A 21,161-nucleotide genomic window follows, 5' to 3' on the forward strand; every position below is an offset into this window, starting at 1 on the left:
ACTGCCCAGATTATTGATCATCTATTTTTAAAAAATCATTAACGATAGATTCCTTCCAAATTGTGCATACATTCCATAAGTATTATTGATCTATTGAGAACTCAAATAAATGAAAATTAGGATTTTAGAATGATATCATAGGCAAAATTGTTATAAACATGCTAGAAAGATGATAGGGTGAAATTTCTAAGTTTCACTGCTGGGTATAAAGCAAGTGCTGAACTGAAAGCATTTGAAGACCCTGTTAGAGTCCATGTGCTGCAAGTAATGCTTTGTAGGCAGGCTAGCTTCTCTCCTCTGACTGTGTGATTCCAGTAGGTATGGAAAGAACAGGTATTTGAGGTTCCTTTTCAGTTCAGAAAGCAGTGGATTTCTGTCTCTACCAAACGTGACTACATCAATTTAGAGAACAACAACAACAACAACAAAACAAGTCATTCTAAGTGATATCCCTGAGTCAAAACTTTGTATTTCTCCATAGTCAGAATTCTAAAGACAGTCCACAGTTCAACAGTAATGCCAATAGAAACTGGACTCTAACAGTGACAATATGTCAAGAGGATTTTTTTAGAGCTTAGAAAAGATCTAAAATTAGCTTTGTTAATTCTTAAGGCCAAATCATTCAAAACTATAAGAAGGAACCAACAAGTAGGATTTTGTTGAGGAGACCTACCAAAGGTAAGTTCTATGAAATTCCTCCTGGGATGCATAAGAATTAAGTATTAAACAAGAACATTATATGACCAGGAAGAAATTCCATTAGGACAGTAGTCATAATTAAATAGGACCCTTTTAATATTTGAAGGTATCTAAACTAGTGTAAGCATACCAATGTTCGTAACTGGTCTTTTAAAACTGTCTTTCATCTGTGTACATAGAGTTAAAATGGTGTTGTTGCAGTCATATTTACAAAGATTGCCACCTGCTGTTTAAAAAACATTTTACGTATCTATTTACTAAAAGGATATTATACCTTATATGCTAGGTTTGTTTGCTGGCTTTCATGATTTAAGGCAGTTTGAAAAACCGTCATATAAAGCTATAATTTTTTTATATTTTATGTATGTTAGATATTGGTGGTGTATATTGTGGTATATATACATTTGGTATTAACCTTAACATTTTCATTTCACTCTCTTCAATAATATTTGAAATCTCTTAAAACCACCAAGTATATAAATAACATTTTCAAACTAAAATGAATTATTGAGTCAGCTAAATAATTTACAAACTAGTGCTTATACAGGAATAGAGTGAATTAATATATTACCAAGCTTTTGAAAACATCCTAAACCAGTACCTGTATATGAATCAACATTATCCATCAAAAATTATTCATTTCAAATATGCCTCTGCCTCTGTATAGAGTGTTTTTTACCAAGATAAAGATTTATTTTCTGTTTATCCTCTATCTTTTCTACGTGCAGTCATCTCATTCCCACATTATTTTGTCAAGAGAGCAGGATTTATAAATAACTCCGTTTTCCATAGTGGATTTGATTTATATATTGGCATTCCAACTCTGCACAATCACTTCTCTGTGGTCAATATATATTATTTTTGTGTCCAGTGTACTGGACTCTGAGAGTAATGACATGTCAGTAGGATTTTTCAGACCTTAAAAAAGATCTAAAATTAGTTTTGTTAATTCTTAAGGCCATGTGAACTCAAAATGATAAGAAGCAATCCTAATTTCCACATTATATTGCTCCAAATTCTCATATTGACAATATAAATTGAGAAGACTTTTAAATTTTTTCAATAGTTACTAAGGCATTTTTCTATTTTTGTCACTGACAAAGCCTGAAAAAATGTTTCTTTTAAAACGATGTGTTTTTTTCCTAGTATTATTTTTCATACTGTTTATTCTTAATTTTTCTTCAGATTGCTGGAAACTACAGTATTTATTTTTACGCTTCACTTAATTTGGATGCAAAACAAATTAATCAAGTTTGCCAAGAGATCCTCTGTTGTCAGGAAGGAGAAATATAATATACGCACATCTTTGTCTGGATAATTAATGACAATAATGATTAATCATCTGGATTTAATCAAAAGCTGTTACGATGTGTACTAAAAATGGAAAATGAAAAATATTTTTCCCAAAATAAGATTTTTTTGCTGGTAAATAGATAAAGTTAACTTATTAAAAAGAGCTTCATTACCAAAAATATTATGTTTTGTCTTCATAAGAAAAGAGAATTAGAGGAATGAAAAAATTATATATGTATATTTTAAATAGTTTGTTGAAGAATAGAGTAGCTACAGGAAAGAAAAATGCCTAATTTTTAAATTGTCCAAATTCACCAAATAATGATTTCATTGATTTCAATCTCATTGTTCATCTAGACTGAAGGTTAAAATAGTAGAAAGGTAATAGCTTCTCAGAATTTGTGTTGCTACAGTTTGAAAACATACTATTTTTAGGCTCTGTATTTTTTTCCCAAATATTTCCCTGGTTAATATCCTTCAGAAGGCAAATGCTACTGATATGGATTGGCCTATGTAACCTTGCAGGCTTCCTGGGAACATCCTTGCTCTGTTCCCAGGAGAGGGGCTGACTATTCATATAGCACCAATTCTTGGATCTACTATTCTTTAGTCATTAGGAGTAATGCTAGTTGGGATGTACCATTCATGGGTAGAATTTAATCTTAATTTATACATAAAATGTCCTTTTGGAGTTACAATTGCTTTACTGCGCACAAATGGTGAATGAATATTTTCACAGGTTGAATGTGCTGAGAAATACTTGGCAAATAAGAGATCCATATCATAATATATACAGTAATAGCAACTTAGACAAGAGATGTAGCAATGATTGTGATATTTAACTCTTCAGTATTCATACCAAAGCTAGTCAACGGTAATGTTTGTAATCCCAAACTTGTCTTAAACATTGTACTGCATTCATATTGGAATTTGTGCCCTGTGATTGGGTGACTATAAGCCCCCTCCCCACTTAGGAGAAATGCCATTCTGAGACTGACTGTTCCTTATCTCTGTAAGGTTGCTGTCCAATGGGATTATGTCTTCTCTGAAGACCAAGAGAGATTTCATTTAGTTTCTGAGTGATTTTCTTTTAATTTAGCTTTGGTAGGAAGAATCACAAAGCTTGCTTATTTTGAGCTCGTGTCTTCTTTGAATGCCTCTACTCGTTGTCTGGACTTGTGCTTTCAAATTTAGCACACCTAAGAATCACCCAGAGAGCTTTTTTAAAAAACACAGGTTCCTAAACCAAACCCCCGAGATTCTGATTCAGTAGGTCCAGTATGGGCCTTCAAATTTGCATTTCTAACAAACTTACATGTGATGTTGATGATACTGCAGATTACCCTTTGCAGATTAACCTTTGGGTTGCAGTGGCCTATAGTAAAAACAAATAAGTAAGTAAGTAAATAAGTAAATAAATAAATAAATAAATAAATAAATAAATAAATAAATAAAAATTAGGTGATAAAATTAACAAAAAGGTGGAAAACAGTCCTCCACATCAGCTACACTGGTCAAAATTGAGATCTCTACTAAACAAGATTGTAGAATTTTATTTTGTCATACCATTTCACAAATAATGAGGGATTGTTCCTGTAGTAAATTAATACAAGCAATCCGTTTCAAGTATCCCTAACCAACTCATTCTTCAACCAAAGTAAGATCTCTTTATAGTTGTTACTTAAATATATATATATATATATATATATATATATATATGTATGTATATATGTATATTCAGGCTATTGACTAGTTGTTGTGGACCAAAAGTGATGATTTAGTCATTTTCAGATTTTCAGTTTCCAATTCCTATTGCTCCTGTTCCATGGAGAGCAGAAGAAACAATGTGGGTATCATTGGAACAAGTTTGAAATAGAGCTGTACACTGCCAGGACACAGATATTCGTAGTCCTGCCATCTCTAGCAGCTCTCTTCCTGAGCAGGAGGACATTTTCACTGCCTCTTATCCTCCAGGCTATTAGCTACTATATACTTACACAGGTTTATAATATTTGGAGGGGGGCAAGTGTCAGAGAGCAGAATGAGGTCTTAGCTCTGATTGGCTTTTTCTTTCCTCAGTTCCCAGTTGGAGGAGTGGTGAATTAATCACCATCACTATGTTTGTCTTTGATAGAGAGGAGTTTAACTAGTTAATAAGTCAGCATTCTAAATCCTGTGGATTTAGCATTTTAAAGCTAAACATAATCATTATTAGAAACCCCAATATGTGAGTGTAAAATTTACTTTTTTTAAGGGGAAAAAATGTATACTACTCTATATTGAAATATTCACATACTAATTGGCACCTGCTCTACCTCTTTCATTCCAAACCACAAGAGTAATCACTAATAATAGTACTTTTAAGAAGCTCCTACTCCATTGGGATTTTTATTATTTTTCTATCAAACATTATGTGTTTACCCTCTAAGGAATTACATTATTACTTATTCAGTTTCTAAAGGTTAAGGCATATGTTTTCACTGAAGATTTTTGAACATAGCAAACAATGTTGCACCCAAGTGTTCACACCAGTGATTTGCCTAAAACCAACTACTGAGTTCAGTGTTGAGAGTAGGTGGCACTTGGTATTGACTTCTTTCATCTAAATGTTCTATTTACTCATGCCAAGGCACCTCAGATACATTCTAAAAAATAGGAAAATAAATTAGAACTTGAAGATTCTCCATAAGCAAGAGAGAGCACCTATTGTTTAATAAATATCTAAGAAAGTATCTGATCCTCCTCAAAAACATGGGTTTTATTACCTACTCCAGGCTGCAGTTCTGCAACAAATCAGCTTAATTTTATAGGCAGAATTAAGGAAGAACCACTGGAGTCTAAAATATTCCACGTGTATACCAGATAGTACTATATGTCCAGTATTCAAACCTGTTGCAATGGAGATAATTATTGTCATAATTTGTCTTATCAGGTTGCTCATCAGTTGAGACTTTGGGAAAAAGTCTCACAGCTTCTGTCACAGCAGAAATCTAAATAACAATTTATTTTAATCTTATATTACCCTACCTGGTCCAATTTAGAAATATTGGGCAATATGCTGATCAGTCTCAATTCAAAACAGAAAATTTAAGCAGCACTTTTTACTATCCTTTATTTCTTCATTTCACCTGACATTGCTTTTATAACAAAAAGAAACCTATTTTTGAACCACTTCATTATTTCTAAATTACTAAAATTAAAAATTAATGCAATTAGTGAAACTACTCTTTGGGTTTAAAGTTTACAAGACACTAAACTTTAGTATTAGTCCTTAATGTTTATCATCCTCACTTATATCCCACTCTTTGTATGTCCTGACTTGTGAACAAACCTAAGATCCTGCCCTGGTGCTCTTGGTTGCTCTCTCTCCCCCTCTCTCTCTTCAACTATCACTTGTGAACAGTGCCCACAAATCTGCATCTTTATGCCTCATCCATTGCAAACATGTGATAAAGCTTTCCACCTGCGACAGCCGATCATCCTCAGTGTCAGCAGGAGAGCTTTTCTGTCTGACTGCCAAATCTGTCTTGTCAGCTAAAGTCATTTCTGATTCTTACCTTTCCTCATGATGGATTCCACCTCCATGAAATCTTTCTTTAGTGGCCCTGCTTTCTCTTCCTCTGGACACTGCCTGCTATTCGGGAGGGGCAGTGCAACATAAAGAGCCTGGGATATGGAGTCAAAGTTTGGCTTTGGACCTCAGTGTCCTCATATGCAAAATGGGGATAATAATATGTGCTCGAGATCATATCAAGTATGAAATTATAAAATGCTATAGGTAATTATAATTATTAAATAATTCCAGTTCAGGGCCTCTTTGTCCAATACCCATATTATTGCAAAAGCCATCTTTTCTAGTCTCTTCCAGATAAGTTTATCTGATTATCCTCCCCTTTTTGTGACCTTCGTCATGGACTCTCTCGTTCAAAGAGAAAAAAAAAAAAGTGCTGTGGCTCCTTATTACTCGCCCGATTCAATGCATACTGGAATCCCTGGGATTCTAGTATCTCCATCTATCAGTTGATTTCCTTTCCAGGGTCATCACTCTCTACTCATTTATAGATAAAACATATACATAGCATAATGGATCCCATCCCTGGTGACTGCGTATGGAAGCACATACTCTGTCCTTACTCTCTGTTGCTTGCACTGTTATTCACCTGGGCTCCCAAGTATCCCAGTCCTGCTTCCCTCTTCGCCTGGTAACATGGAAGCATCTTGGGAGGTCGGCCCATTAAAAGTGTCTCTTCCTTTAATCATTTTTATTTCTCCCACAATTTCACAGCTGCTTTCTTCTTTGAACCCCTATAGATTTTCTTTGTGCTTCCCATATTATATATTGCTATATTTTATTATTGTATATTATTATATCTCTTAACTGGAATTCCAGCCCATTACAGATGAGTTATCTATTTTCAGATTCCCAAAACACCTCTGCATTGAACCTAGTTGAATGTAGGCCATTAGGCATATCATATGCTCTTTTGAATGTTTTTATTCCTTATCATAAACGTTGTGACTGGACCATTTGTATAAAGTACAATATACAATAGAAAATACGATAATTTGTGTAAAAGTATGTGAATACAAATTTCAAAATGACTATGATAGTAATGCCTTACATTTTATAATCATTTTACTCTTTCAAAATGCTATTAGTTTACCTAAGTAGAATTTGAATAGACATTTTTAGCACAATATGCTATTTTTATTTTGTAGTTGCAATTTGTGGCATGAACCTTCCTTCTTTAGAAATAAGTCATTGAGATGTTGGAGATAAGAAAAATATGTATTTTTATAGTAAGTTACTCAATTTCCCTAAATCTCAGCCCCATATTTACATCAGAGCTCCTCGAGGCTGTCACATAGCCACCTGTCAGGCTAGGATTGGTCTCAGGTATACGCGCAAATAGAGATTTTGAAGGCCTCAGGGCAGCTGGCAAGACAGGAGGCTGTGGCCTGTGGCCTCCAGCCTAGAGTAGTCTTGCCCGTTACCCTAGTGTGCCTCCAAATGTTACCATTTTCTACATGTTCCATGACCTGGAAAAGGTGATGATGCACAGTTATCCTCAACAGTTCCTACGCTAATATAAAAAGGCAAATAAATGCAATTCTCTAGCAGAAACTCCAAGTGTACCCCAATATAAAACTGTCTCACATTAAGTTAGCAAATAGTTATATAGAACTGTTCCTCATATTAAAAAAAAAAAAAAGAACTATTCCTCACAATTAGTGTTAGCTATCTTTTTTAAAAAAAATAATCTTGTTGACAGGTTGGAGCTAGAGTGACCTTGTCTGCTTAAATTGCAATACAAGATTAAAACCAGGTTAATCAGAATTTTTCCATGGTGTGTATGTAAAAAACACTATCTAGTCCTCAAACAGGCAATGCAACACACATTGTCTGCTAATGAATTTAAAGTTTATGGTTTGCTACCTTCGAGACTTAGAGACCAATTCTTGCAAAATATATAAATGCCTTGTTAACCACTACAACAAATGCTTGCTGAGAGTGTAAGATTCTCAGAGAATGGACTGAGAGACTTGTTTGATTGACAAGTGTCTATGGACCACCTCCTCGTGGAGTGATTCCTCTATGCTTTAGTCTCTTCGTGTTTAAAAAGAGATTTAAAAATTGTATCTACTTCATTCTTATGAGAATGAGATGAATTTAAAACTGTAATGCACTTGAAAGAGTGCCTAAGTCATAGTGATACGTGCATATTGCTGTTATAATTGTACATTCTTTCAACCTGACACTGATAAAAACCATTTCTATGTGAGAAATGTTATTACAAAACACGTTCGATAAGCGCCCTTCTTTTCCCCTAAGACCTAAGCAGCACCATGAATTCTTTACAGGAGTGTGTTCCCTGCTGAAATTAGAGCTGTAAGCTGTGTGAGCACATAGACTATCTCATTCACCTCTGTGTCCCTCAGCATGGGGAATTCCCAAAACATAAGAATTAATGAATTGCCAGCCAGTGAAATCTGAAATTGGGGTCATGGGTAGTGCATTTTTTTTTTATTTTTTTCTTTTTCTTTTTCTTTTTCTTTCTTTTTTCCCTTGCTTGCCAACTCTACAGTGTAGAATCAATTTCTCTTTAATGCTGAAATTCTAGCATAGGGGTGAAAACTAATTTTCCACATCAAATTGATTTAAGCCCTGTATAATTTTTGCTATTTTTAAGAGACAGAAAATCAGTTTGAATAGACAGATTAACAGCTAATCACTAGGTAATTGCTACCTTGTTTTAAGACAGCATGCTAACTACATACTTGTGACTTCAAGTACCGTTGTATCTTACAAATGGGTTTTTATAATCTTCGCACTAGTGATAGCAAACAGTGGCATCTTTCAGTTGATGAACAGAGTTGCTGTTCCATTTTGCTAAGGCATAAAAAATAAGCCCTTCATATTGCCCTACAATAATATGTTTTTATTTTGAGCATAGGGATGTAAGCTAATTATGTATTTTCTAATTTACAAAATATACATAGCATTGAAGAAGAAACAACAGCACAAATCTGTCTCTTTAGCTTACGTTTTTGTCTTGCGCATTAGCTCTGTAACCAACTGCCTTTTCGATAATGTCAAGAGTTGCTCATATACCTCAAACTCAAAACTATTTTCAGCATATTCCCTCCCAACTGGTATCTTCCTCACCCGCTCTAACTGAAGCTGGATGGAGCACAGCCAGCACTTTTCCTGGAAACCCAACTTTCATCTTTTATTTCTCTCTCTTCTTCACCCCCTATGTCCAGCCATGGAGCTGAGCACATTTTCTGTACTAGATATTTTTTAATTCACCCCCTTCCAGTTGCCACTTCCTGTGATACCATGCCCCTTCCCTAACTATCCCATTTAGGTTGTCATAGGGCCCCCTGACTTTAGTCTCACTTTCTTTCAATCCATTCCCCAAACTGCATGTATAGCATTCAACACATTGTAACAAATTTTGCTTGCCCTTGTATTCAAACTCCTAGTTTATCTTATCATTTATCACCCCTCCCACTCCCATAATTACCCATCTCTACTTATCCCCAAATTTGTCCTCTAGCCATTCTGAAGTTTTCCCAATTTCTTGGATATACCAGGTTCTCCTTGCTGCCTGGGTCTTCCCACATGTGGTTCCAAGGCACACTTTTCCCTTCCTCACTGGCCAACTCCTACTTATCCTTTACACTTCAACTTGGAAATTTCTTTTGGAAATCTTCCAATGACATACTTTCCCCTAAAGTATTCCTAGAGCAGCCAGGACTTCTCAGATCACAGTGGGCATCCCACTGTATTATAATTTCTCCCCTTATTGTCTCCATCACCATCATGGAAGTTGAGAGACCTTGACTATTCTTGTTTGTTTTCTTCCTGTGCAGTATCTTATAAAGTAATTGGCACATTATGGGTGCTTAGTAAATATCTGTGGAATGAATGAATTCCACAAGTGGCACTTTTGAGAGCCCAAAAAGTTTCCTCCTGGGGGCTTCACAAGCCTAAGTTGGAAGAAAACAAAATTGTATTATAATATATAGGCTGTTTTGCTTTTGGTATGAGCACAAGTACACTTATTTTCTGGACTAAACTCTTTATGGATACAATCTTCAATGAATGCCAAATCACCTTTGTCAAAATATTTAAAGCAGAAGTGGGATTTGACATTGCTACTAAAAAGCTGAAAATCCTGCAAATTTGCAAATTTGAATCTATGATTCCCCTGTCATCTTCCTTTCTTATTATTTGTGTACTGTGTCTCTCCATCTACAATGGAGAGAAGCACAATGAATCCAAAGCTTTATGAATTGATGGTGGAGAAAAACAAAGTTTGTTGACCTCTTTAAGTTTAAAAAATTACTGTGATTTTGTTTGTTTCCTTGTTTTGTGTTTTGGTCTGGGTGAGGGAGACCATACTGACTGTCATTAGGTAAATATGAATTAATAATTGAGTGCTGTGGTTGGATATATACAGATCACACTAGAGAATTCTGGCCAAGATTCCATGGACTCTTGCCAAGTCAGTCATAGCCCTATGAAAGTCAACTTTTGTCAATACCTGGTACCCTGGAAAACCCATTTTTGCTAATTTTTTAAGAAAACTACAGTAGTTCAACTCCCTCTCTTACTTTTCCTAAGTGAACATTCCTACCTACGCTGCTACTTACACACACACATACACTTACACACACTGTCCACTGTTCTTTGCAGAATCATCCTCATTCTCTGTCATCTTAAGTACTGAGGTAATGGGAAAAGAGATTTTTTAGGAAGTATTTGGTAATTGTTAGTTTAAAATATATGCCCATAGTTAATCCACCTATCATTTGCTAGACTTGTAAGTACTATGTGCTCTAAGAGTGAAACAAAACAGAAAAACTATTGTCTTCATGGTGCACATTCTAGCAGGAGAAAGCAATAAACAAACACATAGTAGTTATGCAAAATAAGAAAATTAGAAAAAAAGGTGTATGAGTTATAAGGTTAACAGGCATTTTGGATAAAAATAAAACAGAAGGTATGTGAGTTTTTGAGAGAAGTCAGGAAATCTCTGAAAAGGCAAGATTTCACCAAAGATTAAAGGCAGTGCAGACACAAACCATGCAGACATTTGGGCAGGAGAGAGAGGGACATCCTGGAAAGAAAGAGCAAGTGTACAAGCTCTGAGGTTGAAGCCTTCCCGGAGTATCAGAGAGGCATCAAAGGGGTCAGTGTATGGGGGGCAGGGGTGCTGAATGTGGAGAGGATGGGAGCTGAGGTAAGATGTCTGATTGAAAGGCCTTGTAAGTGAGGCTGGTTTTGTCACTAAACGTCGTACTTACTGGAAAAGAAGAAATTTTCTTTTTTTCCCAAGTACTGTACCTTTAAATATATATATATATTTTAATATATTATAATATATAATATAAAATATATTTTAAAATGTGTATTATAATATAAAATATATTTTAATATATTATAATATATAATATAAAATATATATTATAATATATTATATATATATATATATATATATTAAAAAGGCGCTGACCCATATATTCCCCAGCTGACAATTACTACTTCTGCCCACCTTAATTTTGAACTTCATCAGTTTCAGCTGCGAGCCCGGTAAACATTTCACCCTGTTGGCCCACCTGTGCCATCTAGTGGTTAACGCTTGCAATTACCAGAGCTTCTGACCAGCCAGCCGACGGTGGGGGAAGGGCGCAGGGAAGGAGGCTGATTTTCGGCAGAATAACAATAGGTGTGAAGAGCTTTCTGAACCCACAACAGAGGAATGAGGAAGTCTAGGGTGCAAATAGTTTCTTCACTGGTTTGGGTCAAGATTAAATCAGAAAGAAAAATGAATGCTCTGACAACTCTTTTTATGAAATGTATTTCAAATTTCATCATGGAACTAAAGAAAATTGTAGTTTAAAAACATTGACAAACGGAATAAAATACAAGCGAAGTGAAAGTGAAGGATTACAAATAAAGTTTTAAGGAGAAAGATATTGAACAGAAGGTGGATGTGTAGATGGAACAAAAAAAAGAATAAGTGTAAAGTTTCTAATAGATTAATTAATGGTGTACCTTTATTAAAAATAGACTAGCTGTTTTATATAGAATTCAATTATGTCATAAACTATGTATAATGTAGTTTGTGAGTTTTAACATTTATTACGATTTTCCTCTTTTTCGTATTCTAAAGTAGTTTTGGTTCACATTTACGGAAACACAGGAGAATGTGTGACCTGGTGTGGAATATTTGGAGGATGAGAATTAATTCTGTGCGGCTGATGTATAGGAGTATAAATATGAACCATAACCAGAATGCTAGCTTAGAGCTTGCTAGAAGGGCCTTTATTTATCACAGAGAGCATAGTTATCTTTATCCTGTCAGTATTGGAGAACCATGGAAAGGGTTTAAGCAGCAAGTTATGGGATTAAGCTTCATTTTGGAGATTACTTTGTTAATATGGCATGAAAATTGGATTAAAGGTAGAAGATACTAGAGAATAAATAGTTCCACTTTATGCCCAGTTCTCCAGCTCAGAAATCAGGCAATATTCTTCATTCCTCACATCATTTAGTCTACTACTTTCTAAATTTATCTGTGCCTACCCTTTCTTTCTTTCTTTCTTTTTTTTTTTTTTTTTAAGATTTTATTTATTTTTTCATGAGAGAGAGATAGAGAGCGGCAGAGGGAGAAGCAGGCTCCATGCAGGGAGCCTGACATGGGACTAGATCCCGGGTCTCCAGGACTATGCCCTGGGCCAAAGGCAGGCACTTAACCACTGAGCCACCCAGGGATTCCCCTTTCTTCATCTGTAGTCTAAAGATCCTACCTAAAGCCACCATCGTCTCAACACTGAAGGACTGCATTAACCTCTTCAATTGTCTTGCCCTACCTACTACTCTCCCATCCCTTTTGCCCAGAGAAAGCAAGCCGATCTTTTTTTTTTTTTTTGCTTTCGTTTTTTTAATTTAAATTTATTTTTTTTAATTTTATTTATTTATTCATGAGACACACACACACACACACACACACACACACAGAGCAGAGACACAGGCAGAGGGAGAAGCAGGCTCCACGCAGGGAGCCTGATGTGAGACTTGAGACTCGATCCAAGGTCTCCAGGAACAGGCCCTAGGCTGAAGGCCGCGCTAAACCGCTGACCCACTCAGGCTGCCCTAATTTAAATTTAATAAATTAACATATGATGTACTTTTGGTTTCAGTAGTAGAGGTCAGTGATTCATCAGACTTATATAACACCCAGTACTCATTACACCACGTGCTCTCCTTAATGTCCATCACCCAAACCGATCTTAAAATTAAAAATTGAATTATGTTGATATTTTGTTTAACCCTTAGTAGCTGCCTGTAGGTCCCTGCAGGCACTACTGTTAGCCTGTCCACCAGCCCATCATTCCATACTCCTAAAATTCTTCCCTCCAACTCCACTGCTCTGAGGCCCCAACCTCTTCTCTGCTCCAGGTCTTTGTACATACAGTTCACTCTGCCTACAGCACTCGCTGCACTCCAGGCAGCCAGCCAGTCACAGTAGTGTCACTTCCTCCAAGAAGCCTTTCTCCGTTCTTCAAATTTTAGATTGAAATAACATTCTGTAGTTCTATTTGCAGAGCTTATCATAATTGTCCTCATGTAATGGTATGTTCAATTGGTTTTCCTTCTGCCTCCTCCCTTTGACTGGAAGCTCCAAGAGGTCAAGAGTGCTGCTCTCATACACCACTGACTCTCCCTAGAACAGAGCATAGCATAGGTCAGGTAAATGCTGAGTGGACCAATGAGGTTCTCCCCCCTCATTCAAATGGTACAGGATGGATGTTCCGGTAAGCCAGCCTAAGATCTCCTGCCCCCATCATTGCCTGGATAAGTTGAAGAGGTCAGAAGGGCACACTTGGCCCCTGAAGGGGGAGGGGTGGTGATGATGCCTCCCATCCCTCTCCTCCTCCATTCATCCACTCCTTTACTTAGTTTTTCCTCTAGAACCAATACATAATAAAAAGAATGTTTAGAATCTTAAATAATAATAATATCATTATTTAATCTTAAATATTAATAGTTATATAACTATATATAATTATATTAATTATAATAATAATTATTATTATTATTTATCTCTCTGTTGCCTATTTCCCCATGTGGTAAAGGAGACTACTAATCTCTACCTCATAAGATTATTGGGGAAGATTAAATGAGTCCATGCATGTAAGACTTTTAATACTCACTATTATTACTATTACTATTACTGTTATTAATACATTGAAATTATCTAAGGAAAGCACTTAACAAAGGAAAAAATTGGGCATGGATGATTCTGCAAAGGACATAGGGGCCAAGGACCAAGAAAGAACTGTCCAAGTGTCTGGTGGAGCCCTGAGAGAGAATAATAGCTTTTTAGAACCCCAGAGAAAGTATTCTCAAGGAGGAGGGAGAAGTCAGAGTATAAAGCACTGTGGTGACAGTCCAGTGAGTGATGACTGAGATGAGTGCATTAGGTGTGGCCCTTAGGAGATCACTGGTGGGGTAAAGTGGAAATATATTGTGAAAATGGGGCTGGCAAAGGTTGAATCGTCTGCTAAACCATCCACCAAACGAAGATTCCTTAAATTGGAAACTGTTCCTAAATATTTTAATGGGCACCTAGATGATATATATATATATAATATATATATATCATATACATATAATATATATATAAACTGAGCATGAGAACAATTACCTTGAATAATTGCAAGTAGCAAAGAAGATATGCAGGAAGTCAAAGCAAAGGCTACTGAGGAGTTAGGATTCTAGACTCTAGTCCTGTTGATTCCTCCACCAGCTCAGTCACCTTGAACAAGCCTCTTTAGGGCCTTGGTGCCCTCATCTGTAAAGAAGGAAATGGAATAGGTGATTTTCAGTGTCACTTTCAGTTCTAAAATGCCCACATGTTTAAACCATTCATCTTATCTTGTCTTACGTGTCCAGGCTGTGACAGGGGAGACAGGAGAGCTCAGGCTGGCCTGTCCCTTTCCCAGGACCCAAGAGCATGATTTGCCACGGAGTCTGCTGGACCTACAACTAGTGATGATTAATAGAGGTGGAGTCATCATAAATAAAAAATCAAAAATTATAAAATTTTTAAAAATCACACGCAAAAATAATATAACTCACGTGAAGGTAGGGACAGTCCCTCCAATATGGCAAGAATAGAAACAGCAGAAGAATAAATGAAGGGTTGCATCAGCTACCACCAGCCAAACACCTGTAACCACCCTCTTCCACACTGACCATGGAGATTAGCAAACTGGGAACCCCTCTGCCCATTTTGTCTGATCCCCACCCCCAAGAAGAGCAAATGTTTCTGCCCCTGCTACCCCAGATTAAAAAAATATTATTTCAAGATTATAATTTCTCAAATTGTATTCTTGCCCACTAATAATTATAATATATCCTAATGATCTCATAAATTTGGAAGTAGAATCAGTGCCTGTTGATTATGATCAGCATGGGTTAAATCATATATTGTCCTCAAAGGAAGAAATCTCTCCCAGGAAGTCACACTCATGTATATACCTATGAGGTACTTATTTTTTTGGTCCTTATGTACTTATTAAAGGTTTTGATATATTCAAATATTGATTCATTTGTTTATTCAATTTTGAACAACTTCTATGTGCCAGACAAAACTTTAGGTGCAGGATACAAAGATGAGAAGACAAGATGCCAAGCAAGTACGGAAAACAAATATGTGAACACATCCATGGCTGTTCTGTGTGAAAAGCACAAGAGTAGGTGTCTAGAGAAAGGGGTATGTTCTATCCAGGAGCAAATTGTATTGACAGCAAGGTGTTTAGACCCAGTATAGACAGACTTCACAAAGCCTTTGGCTTCCTATTAAAATATTTCTGGTAAACGTCTGTTATTCTTGAAATTCCCTTTAACTTTATCATCTCAGTAATTAAATTGAATTTTTGAAAATATGAAGGCCAAAAGATCAAATCAGTTTATTTTTATATGATGTAGTCTGATTGACATCATTGCTCTTGGAGGAAGAATAAAAAGTTACATATTTTTCCCCTTAATGTTTACTTGTCTTAACACTTAGAGTTAATAATTCTAATACGGCTTTCAGTTTATTGGAAAACATTTTATTGCACAATATTTCAAAACATTATGAATATTGGAAAGATTTTTGATTTATATGCTTGAATGTAATGTTCAATTTATAAGCAAATTCAAATGTCTTTTTAAAAAAGTCTCCACAGTAAGCACTTTGAAAAGAACATTTTTGTGAAGATTTTGAAGATAATCAAATGAAACCTGGTGTTTTTTTTGTTTATAAAGACATCACTAAGATTTCAGCAAATGATACATGTTAAGGAAAATAAAAGAGCTCTGCAGATAGAGAGATGCATTTGAGGACCGTTTATTGCCAATATTTACAAAAACAAACACTGCTGGCATTTGAATCCCTCTGTTTTAAATTGCAGCACCTTATGAAATATGCCCAGAGGATTATCTGATGTCGATGGTGTGGAAAAGGACCCCAGCAGGTGACTTGGCATTCAATCAGTGCCCGCTGAATGCCACAGGTAAAGTATGATGGCCCACCCAAACCTATCCGATGATGACCATCCACGAACAGCATGCTATGGTTGCTTATGAAGTCATGCTTTTGTCCTCTATGCAAGATAAATCTTCCCAATAAGCAATTCATAAAGTAATTTTAGTAAAGTGCTTCATAGATGGAGCCAATGAAGAGACCTAGAAATTATTGCTAATGCAGTGGTTTCTCTGTGTGATTCACATGGGCTATAAAAATCATCAGCGTAATATTTTCATATGCATGTTTTTTTAAGGCAACAGAATGTACAAACCCAATGCTTTTAGCCTGCCTCCCAATGATATGATGCCTTCTAGCATCTCTGTTATAAAGCTTCTCTCTGTTCTTTGTGACTCTCAGGCACCACTAGCAGACGCTGCTCTCTCAGCCTTCATGGAGTGGCCTTCTGGGAACAGCCGAGCTTTGCAAGATGCATATCAAATGAGTACAGACACTTGCAGCATTCAGTAGGTGCAAAGCCAGCTTTAGTACTTGCTCTGTTTCTCTTTTTTCTCATGATCGCTGTGTGAGAATTTAACCTTCTGCTTTCTAATCAAATCAGCCAAAATCTCTGAAAAAATGCCTGAAGGAAAAAGTGATGTGACAGAAAGCTAATTTTTAGAAGTCAGTGTTAAACTCTTTCATTCCTAGGATTTGGCTTTTTACGGACCCTGCTATTTAAATGAAAGAATTCCTTTTCGAGTGGGGACAAGGCCTGACCAAAATTTATTATTCAGTTTTATCTATAGGAGTTACACTGTATAACATGATCAGCGTAACTGTGTGTGAAATAGCATATAAGAGTGACTTCAAAATACCATACATTTTTAAATTATGTTCCTTAACATTTTAGTACTTGGGAAATGATAAGCTGTGTCACTTAGGTATCAAATTTCTCCCTGCATTTTGACATTAAGACATTGAAAGAATGACAATGTGATTGCACCAATTAATTACTTGCAAAAGATTAAGTGGGCCAAATTTCTCAAAAATAGCCCCTCTGTTCCCACACATCATTGAATTATTCAAAAAATATGATGTATGAATATTTTGAGCACAGATAAATTTTGCTTGATTATTTATTGCAAGTCATTGTCATTATTGGAGACTATTGTCATTTCATCCTGACAATCAGGAGGAACTCCATCAATGAATAAAAACTGAATAAACATTGTGGGGTTTATAACAGATTTGATCATGAACCAGCTGGAAAGGTGAACATTGACAAGGATGATGTTTAATTTTAAAAACTTTAAGTTTTGTTGAGATCATGTTTTCTTTTAACTTTTTTACTGTCACCCACATATATACACAATTCTTTTTTTTTTTAAAGAAAAATCTAAAGAAGATTCTTCCTTGTAGATGGAGATTTAGCTCATACAATAATTACTCATACTGATGCAGTAAATATACTTGATTATTAAAAAAACAAAAAAAATCACATTAAAAAATCCGAAAACAAAATGCTAATATGTTTACTTACCAAATCAGTAATAGTGATTGAATTGATAATTATGTAACTACTCAGAACCTTATTCCTATTATTAATACATAAATAGATGTACACATACGTATACATATGGGTGTTACACAGAAATACTGACCTACTGCATGTCAATATATGCTGGATACACACAAATACCTATATTTAATAATATATATTTATGTGTATATCAGTAATTGATATTTGGCTTCACTGAGCCTTATTTCTGTCAAAATTGAAATGTGTGTATATGTATACACATACATACACATGTATACACATACACATACATATACACACATATATATACACATATATATACACACAGAATATAATATGTAGCTTTGTTTTGTGATATAAAATGTAAGAATATGAAATGTAAAATTTCTTTTACTAATAACTGTCAATACTCAGACCAATATATTTAAGAATTAAGATTAACCAAAAATGCCCTTATGAATTTAATTTTTCTCTAATTATAGACATTCAACTTTGTCTATTTAATCCTAATAATATCCATATTCAACTATTGTTAATCCAGTAATGAATGGAAATAATTGCATTTATTAAGTAAATCATAAATCAATTCTTATAAATTTGTTAATAAGAAATATCACTTGTTTGCAGAAAGTTTTTACTTTCTAAATTAAGTGCTTTATATAGTAATATTTATTTGCTTTTTTCACATTTTATTTATTTATTCATGAGAGAAAGAGAGAGGGGGAGGGCAGAGGTAGAGGGAGGCAGAGCAGGGAGTCTGATGTAGGGCTCCATCCTAGGATCCCGGGATCATGACCTGAGCCGAAGGTAGATGCTCAACTGACTGAGCCACCCAGGCACCTCTATAGTAATATTTAAATGGGTTTGCAGTCTGTGAGTACAGATCAACTGATAATGAACAGAAACAGAAACACTCTGTGAAATAGAAGAATTGATCTCAAATTGTGAATTCCATAGAAATCATTCAATCAATAATTTGACAGCCAATGCATCTATGCCTTTGCTGACTGGCATACATAAATCAAATACATGATATTATAGAATAAAAAGCAGTGTGTGTATTCAGCTCCTACAAAGTACTAGACAGGCACCAGGGCACTTTGATGAACCAATTCCAATGCTCAAAATACGCAAGGTGGATATCCCTGCATTGGCTTATTTACAAAGAATCTGAAAATCTACAGGAGAACAATCCAGTTTTGTGAGGCAAAGAATGAAAGTTGTGGAGGTATAATTGTTCCGAAGCTTAACATCTTTTCTAGAGGCCATGCTACCTCCTGAACTTTTGATTTGAAACCATCTGCCCTAAATTCTGGTAATGAGGGCAAATTCAGGTTTTGTGTTTTTCAGAAAAGTCCTGTGATCTCAAGTCTTGGTTTATTTGCAAAATGAAGCTGGTGGCATCATCTTAACATCTCTGGAGATTTTAGAGAAAAGCAGATGATATACCATATATGTGAAATGCTTACAGAATCTTAAAGATCTTTGTAACCAGGAGGTATTAATATCTACATGTACAGAAAATACATCAAATTAAAATATTATCTCAAAAAGAGTAAAATTTTAGAACTGAACATATTATTAATGTGAACTGTACATGTGGAAAAATATAAATAGATACAGGTGGAGGAATAGATAGGAAGGCAGATAGATGAGTGGTTAGAAGATGGGTATATAAGATTGATGTCACATGTATTATCACAAATGAATTATGTTTATATACACATACAGAAATATACCCACACTTACATATGCATACATACACACATCTAATACTGGCCTATGGGTCATGATTTTCTTTACTTATTTAGGGAAGTACAGGACAAATCTGTGCCTTAAATAATACTTACCTGATACATCAACTTAATCATGTGTACTCTAATAAGTCAACTGGAGATGAAAATAAAGCCAACTTCGCTTCATACTCTTACTCCTGTTGCTTCTCATGCTTTGTCTGAGTAGCAAAGCTAGATAGTACTTGTGATAAAAAATAGTTCTGATGCCATAAAGTCTAAAATTACTTTGAAGTCTCTGTATCTTCTCCTTTAGTAGAATATTATTTCACAATTTAATTGTTCTTTTTTTTATTTTAATAAATTAAATTTTATTGGTGTTCAATTTACCAACATACAGAATAACACCCAGTGCTCATCCTGTCAAGTGTCCCCCTCAGTGCCCGTCACCCACTCACCCCCACCCCTCGCCCTCCTCCCCCTCCACCACTCCTAGTTCATTTCCCAGAGTTAGGAGTCTCTATGTTCTATCTCCCTTTCTGATATTTCCCACACATTTCTTCTCCCTTCCCTTATATTCCCTTTCACTATTATTCATATTCCCCAAATGAATGAGAACATACACTGTTTGTCCTTCTCCGATTGACTTACTTCACTCAGCATAATACCCTCCAGTTCCATCCACGTTGAAGCAAATGGTGGGTATTTGTCGTTTCTAATGGCTGAGTAATATTCCATTGTATACATAGACCACATCTTCTTTATCCATTCATCTTTCGATGGACACCGAGGCTCCCTCCACAGTTTGGCTATTGTGGACATTGCTGCTAGAAACATCGGGGTGCAGGTGTCCCGGCGTTTCATTGCATCTGAATCTTTGGGGTAAATCCCTAACAGTGCTATTGCTGGGTCGTAGGGCAGGTCTATTTTTAACTCTTTGAGGAACCTCCACACAGTTTTCCAGAGTGGCTGCACCAGTTCACGTTCCCACCAACAGTGTAAGAGGGTTCCCTTTTCTCCACATCCTCTCCAACATTTGTTGTTTCCTGCCTTGTTAATTTCCCCCATTCTCACTGGTGTGAGGTGGTATCTCATTGTGGTTTTGATTTGTATTCCCCTGATGGCAAGTGATGCAGAGCATTTTCTCATGTGCATGTTGGCCATGTCTATGTCTTCCTCTGTGAGATTTCTCTTCATGTCTTTTGCCCATTTCATGATTGGATTGTTTGTTTCTTTGGTGTTGAGTTTAATAAGTTCTTTATAGATTTTGGAAACTAGCCCTTTATCTGATATGTTATTTGCAAATATCTTCTCCCATTCTGTAGGTTGTCTTTGAGTTTTGTTGACTGTATCCTTTGCTGTGCAAAAGCTTCTTATCTTGATGAAGTCCCAATAGCTCATTTTTGCTTTTGTTTCTTTTGCTTTCGTGGATGTATCTTGCAAGAAGTTACTGTGGCCAAGTTCAAAAAGGGTGTTGCCTGTGTTCTCCTCTAGGATTTTGATGGAATCTTGTCTCACATTTAGATCTTTCATCCATTTTGAGTTTATCTTTGTGTATGGTGCAAGAGAGTGGTCTAGTTTCATTCTTCTGCATGTGGATGTCCAATTTTCCCAATTTAATTGTTCTATTTTCTTTAAGAGATTTCATTTTTGCCCCCTTTCTACTTATAAAACTCATTAAATGTTGTTACCTACTACACAGAATTACTTTAAATAGGTAGATGTTTTCCAACTCTTTTACATGTGCATATGCACGTGTACAATACATGTACATATCCACATAGATTACAATATTTTAAATACCCATTTTACAAAATTATATGTAATAAACTAATTTTGAAATGACATTTTTTCATCAGTGAAAAC

At 35.6% G+C, this 21,161-nt stretch overlaps 1 protein-coding gene across 1 annotated transcript in view; it reads left to right on the forward strand.

The window, feature by feature from the left end:
- The window catches only part of ADGRB3 (adhesion G protein-coupled receptor B3), a 705,508-nt gene that overhangs the window by 298,367 nt on the left and 385,980 nt on the right, over nt 1-21,161 (forward strand). Inside the window, exons 8-9 of the mRNA XM_055329612.1 lie at nt 15,967-16,068; nt 16,440-16,546. Coding sequence (XP_055185587.1) covers nt 15,967-16,068; nt 16,440-16,546 — 209 coding nt within the window. The remainder of the gene's footprint in view (nt 1-15,966; nt 16,069-16,439; nt 16,547-21,161) is intronic.

This window comes from Nyctereutes procyonoides, unplaced genomic scaffold, assembly GCF_905146905.1.
Source record: "Nyctereutes procyonoides isolate TBG_1078 unplaced genomic scaffold, NYPRO_anot_genome, whole genome shotgun sequence".
Lineage (NCBI taxonomy): Eukaryota > Metazoa > Chordata > Mammalia > Carnivora > Canidae > Nyctereutes > Nyctereutes procyonoides.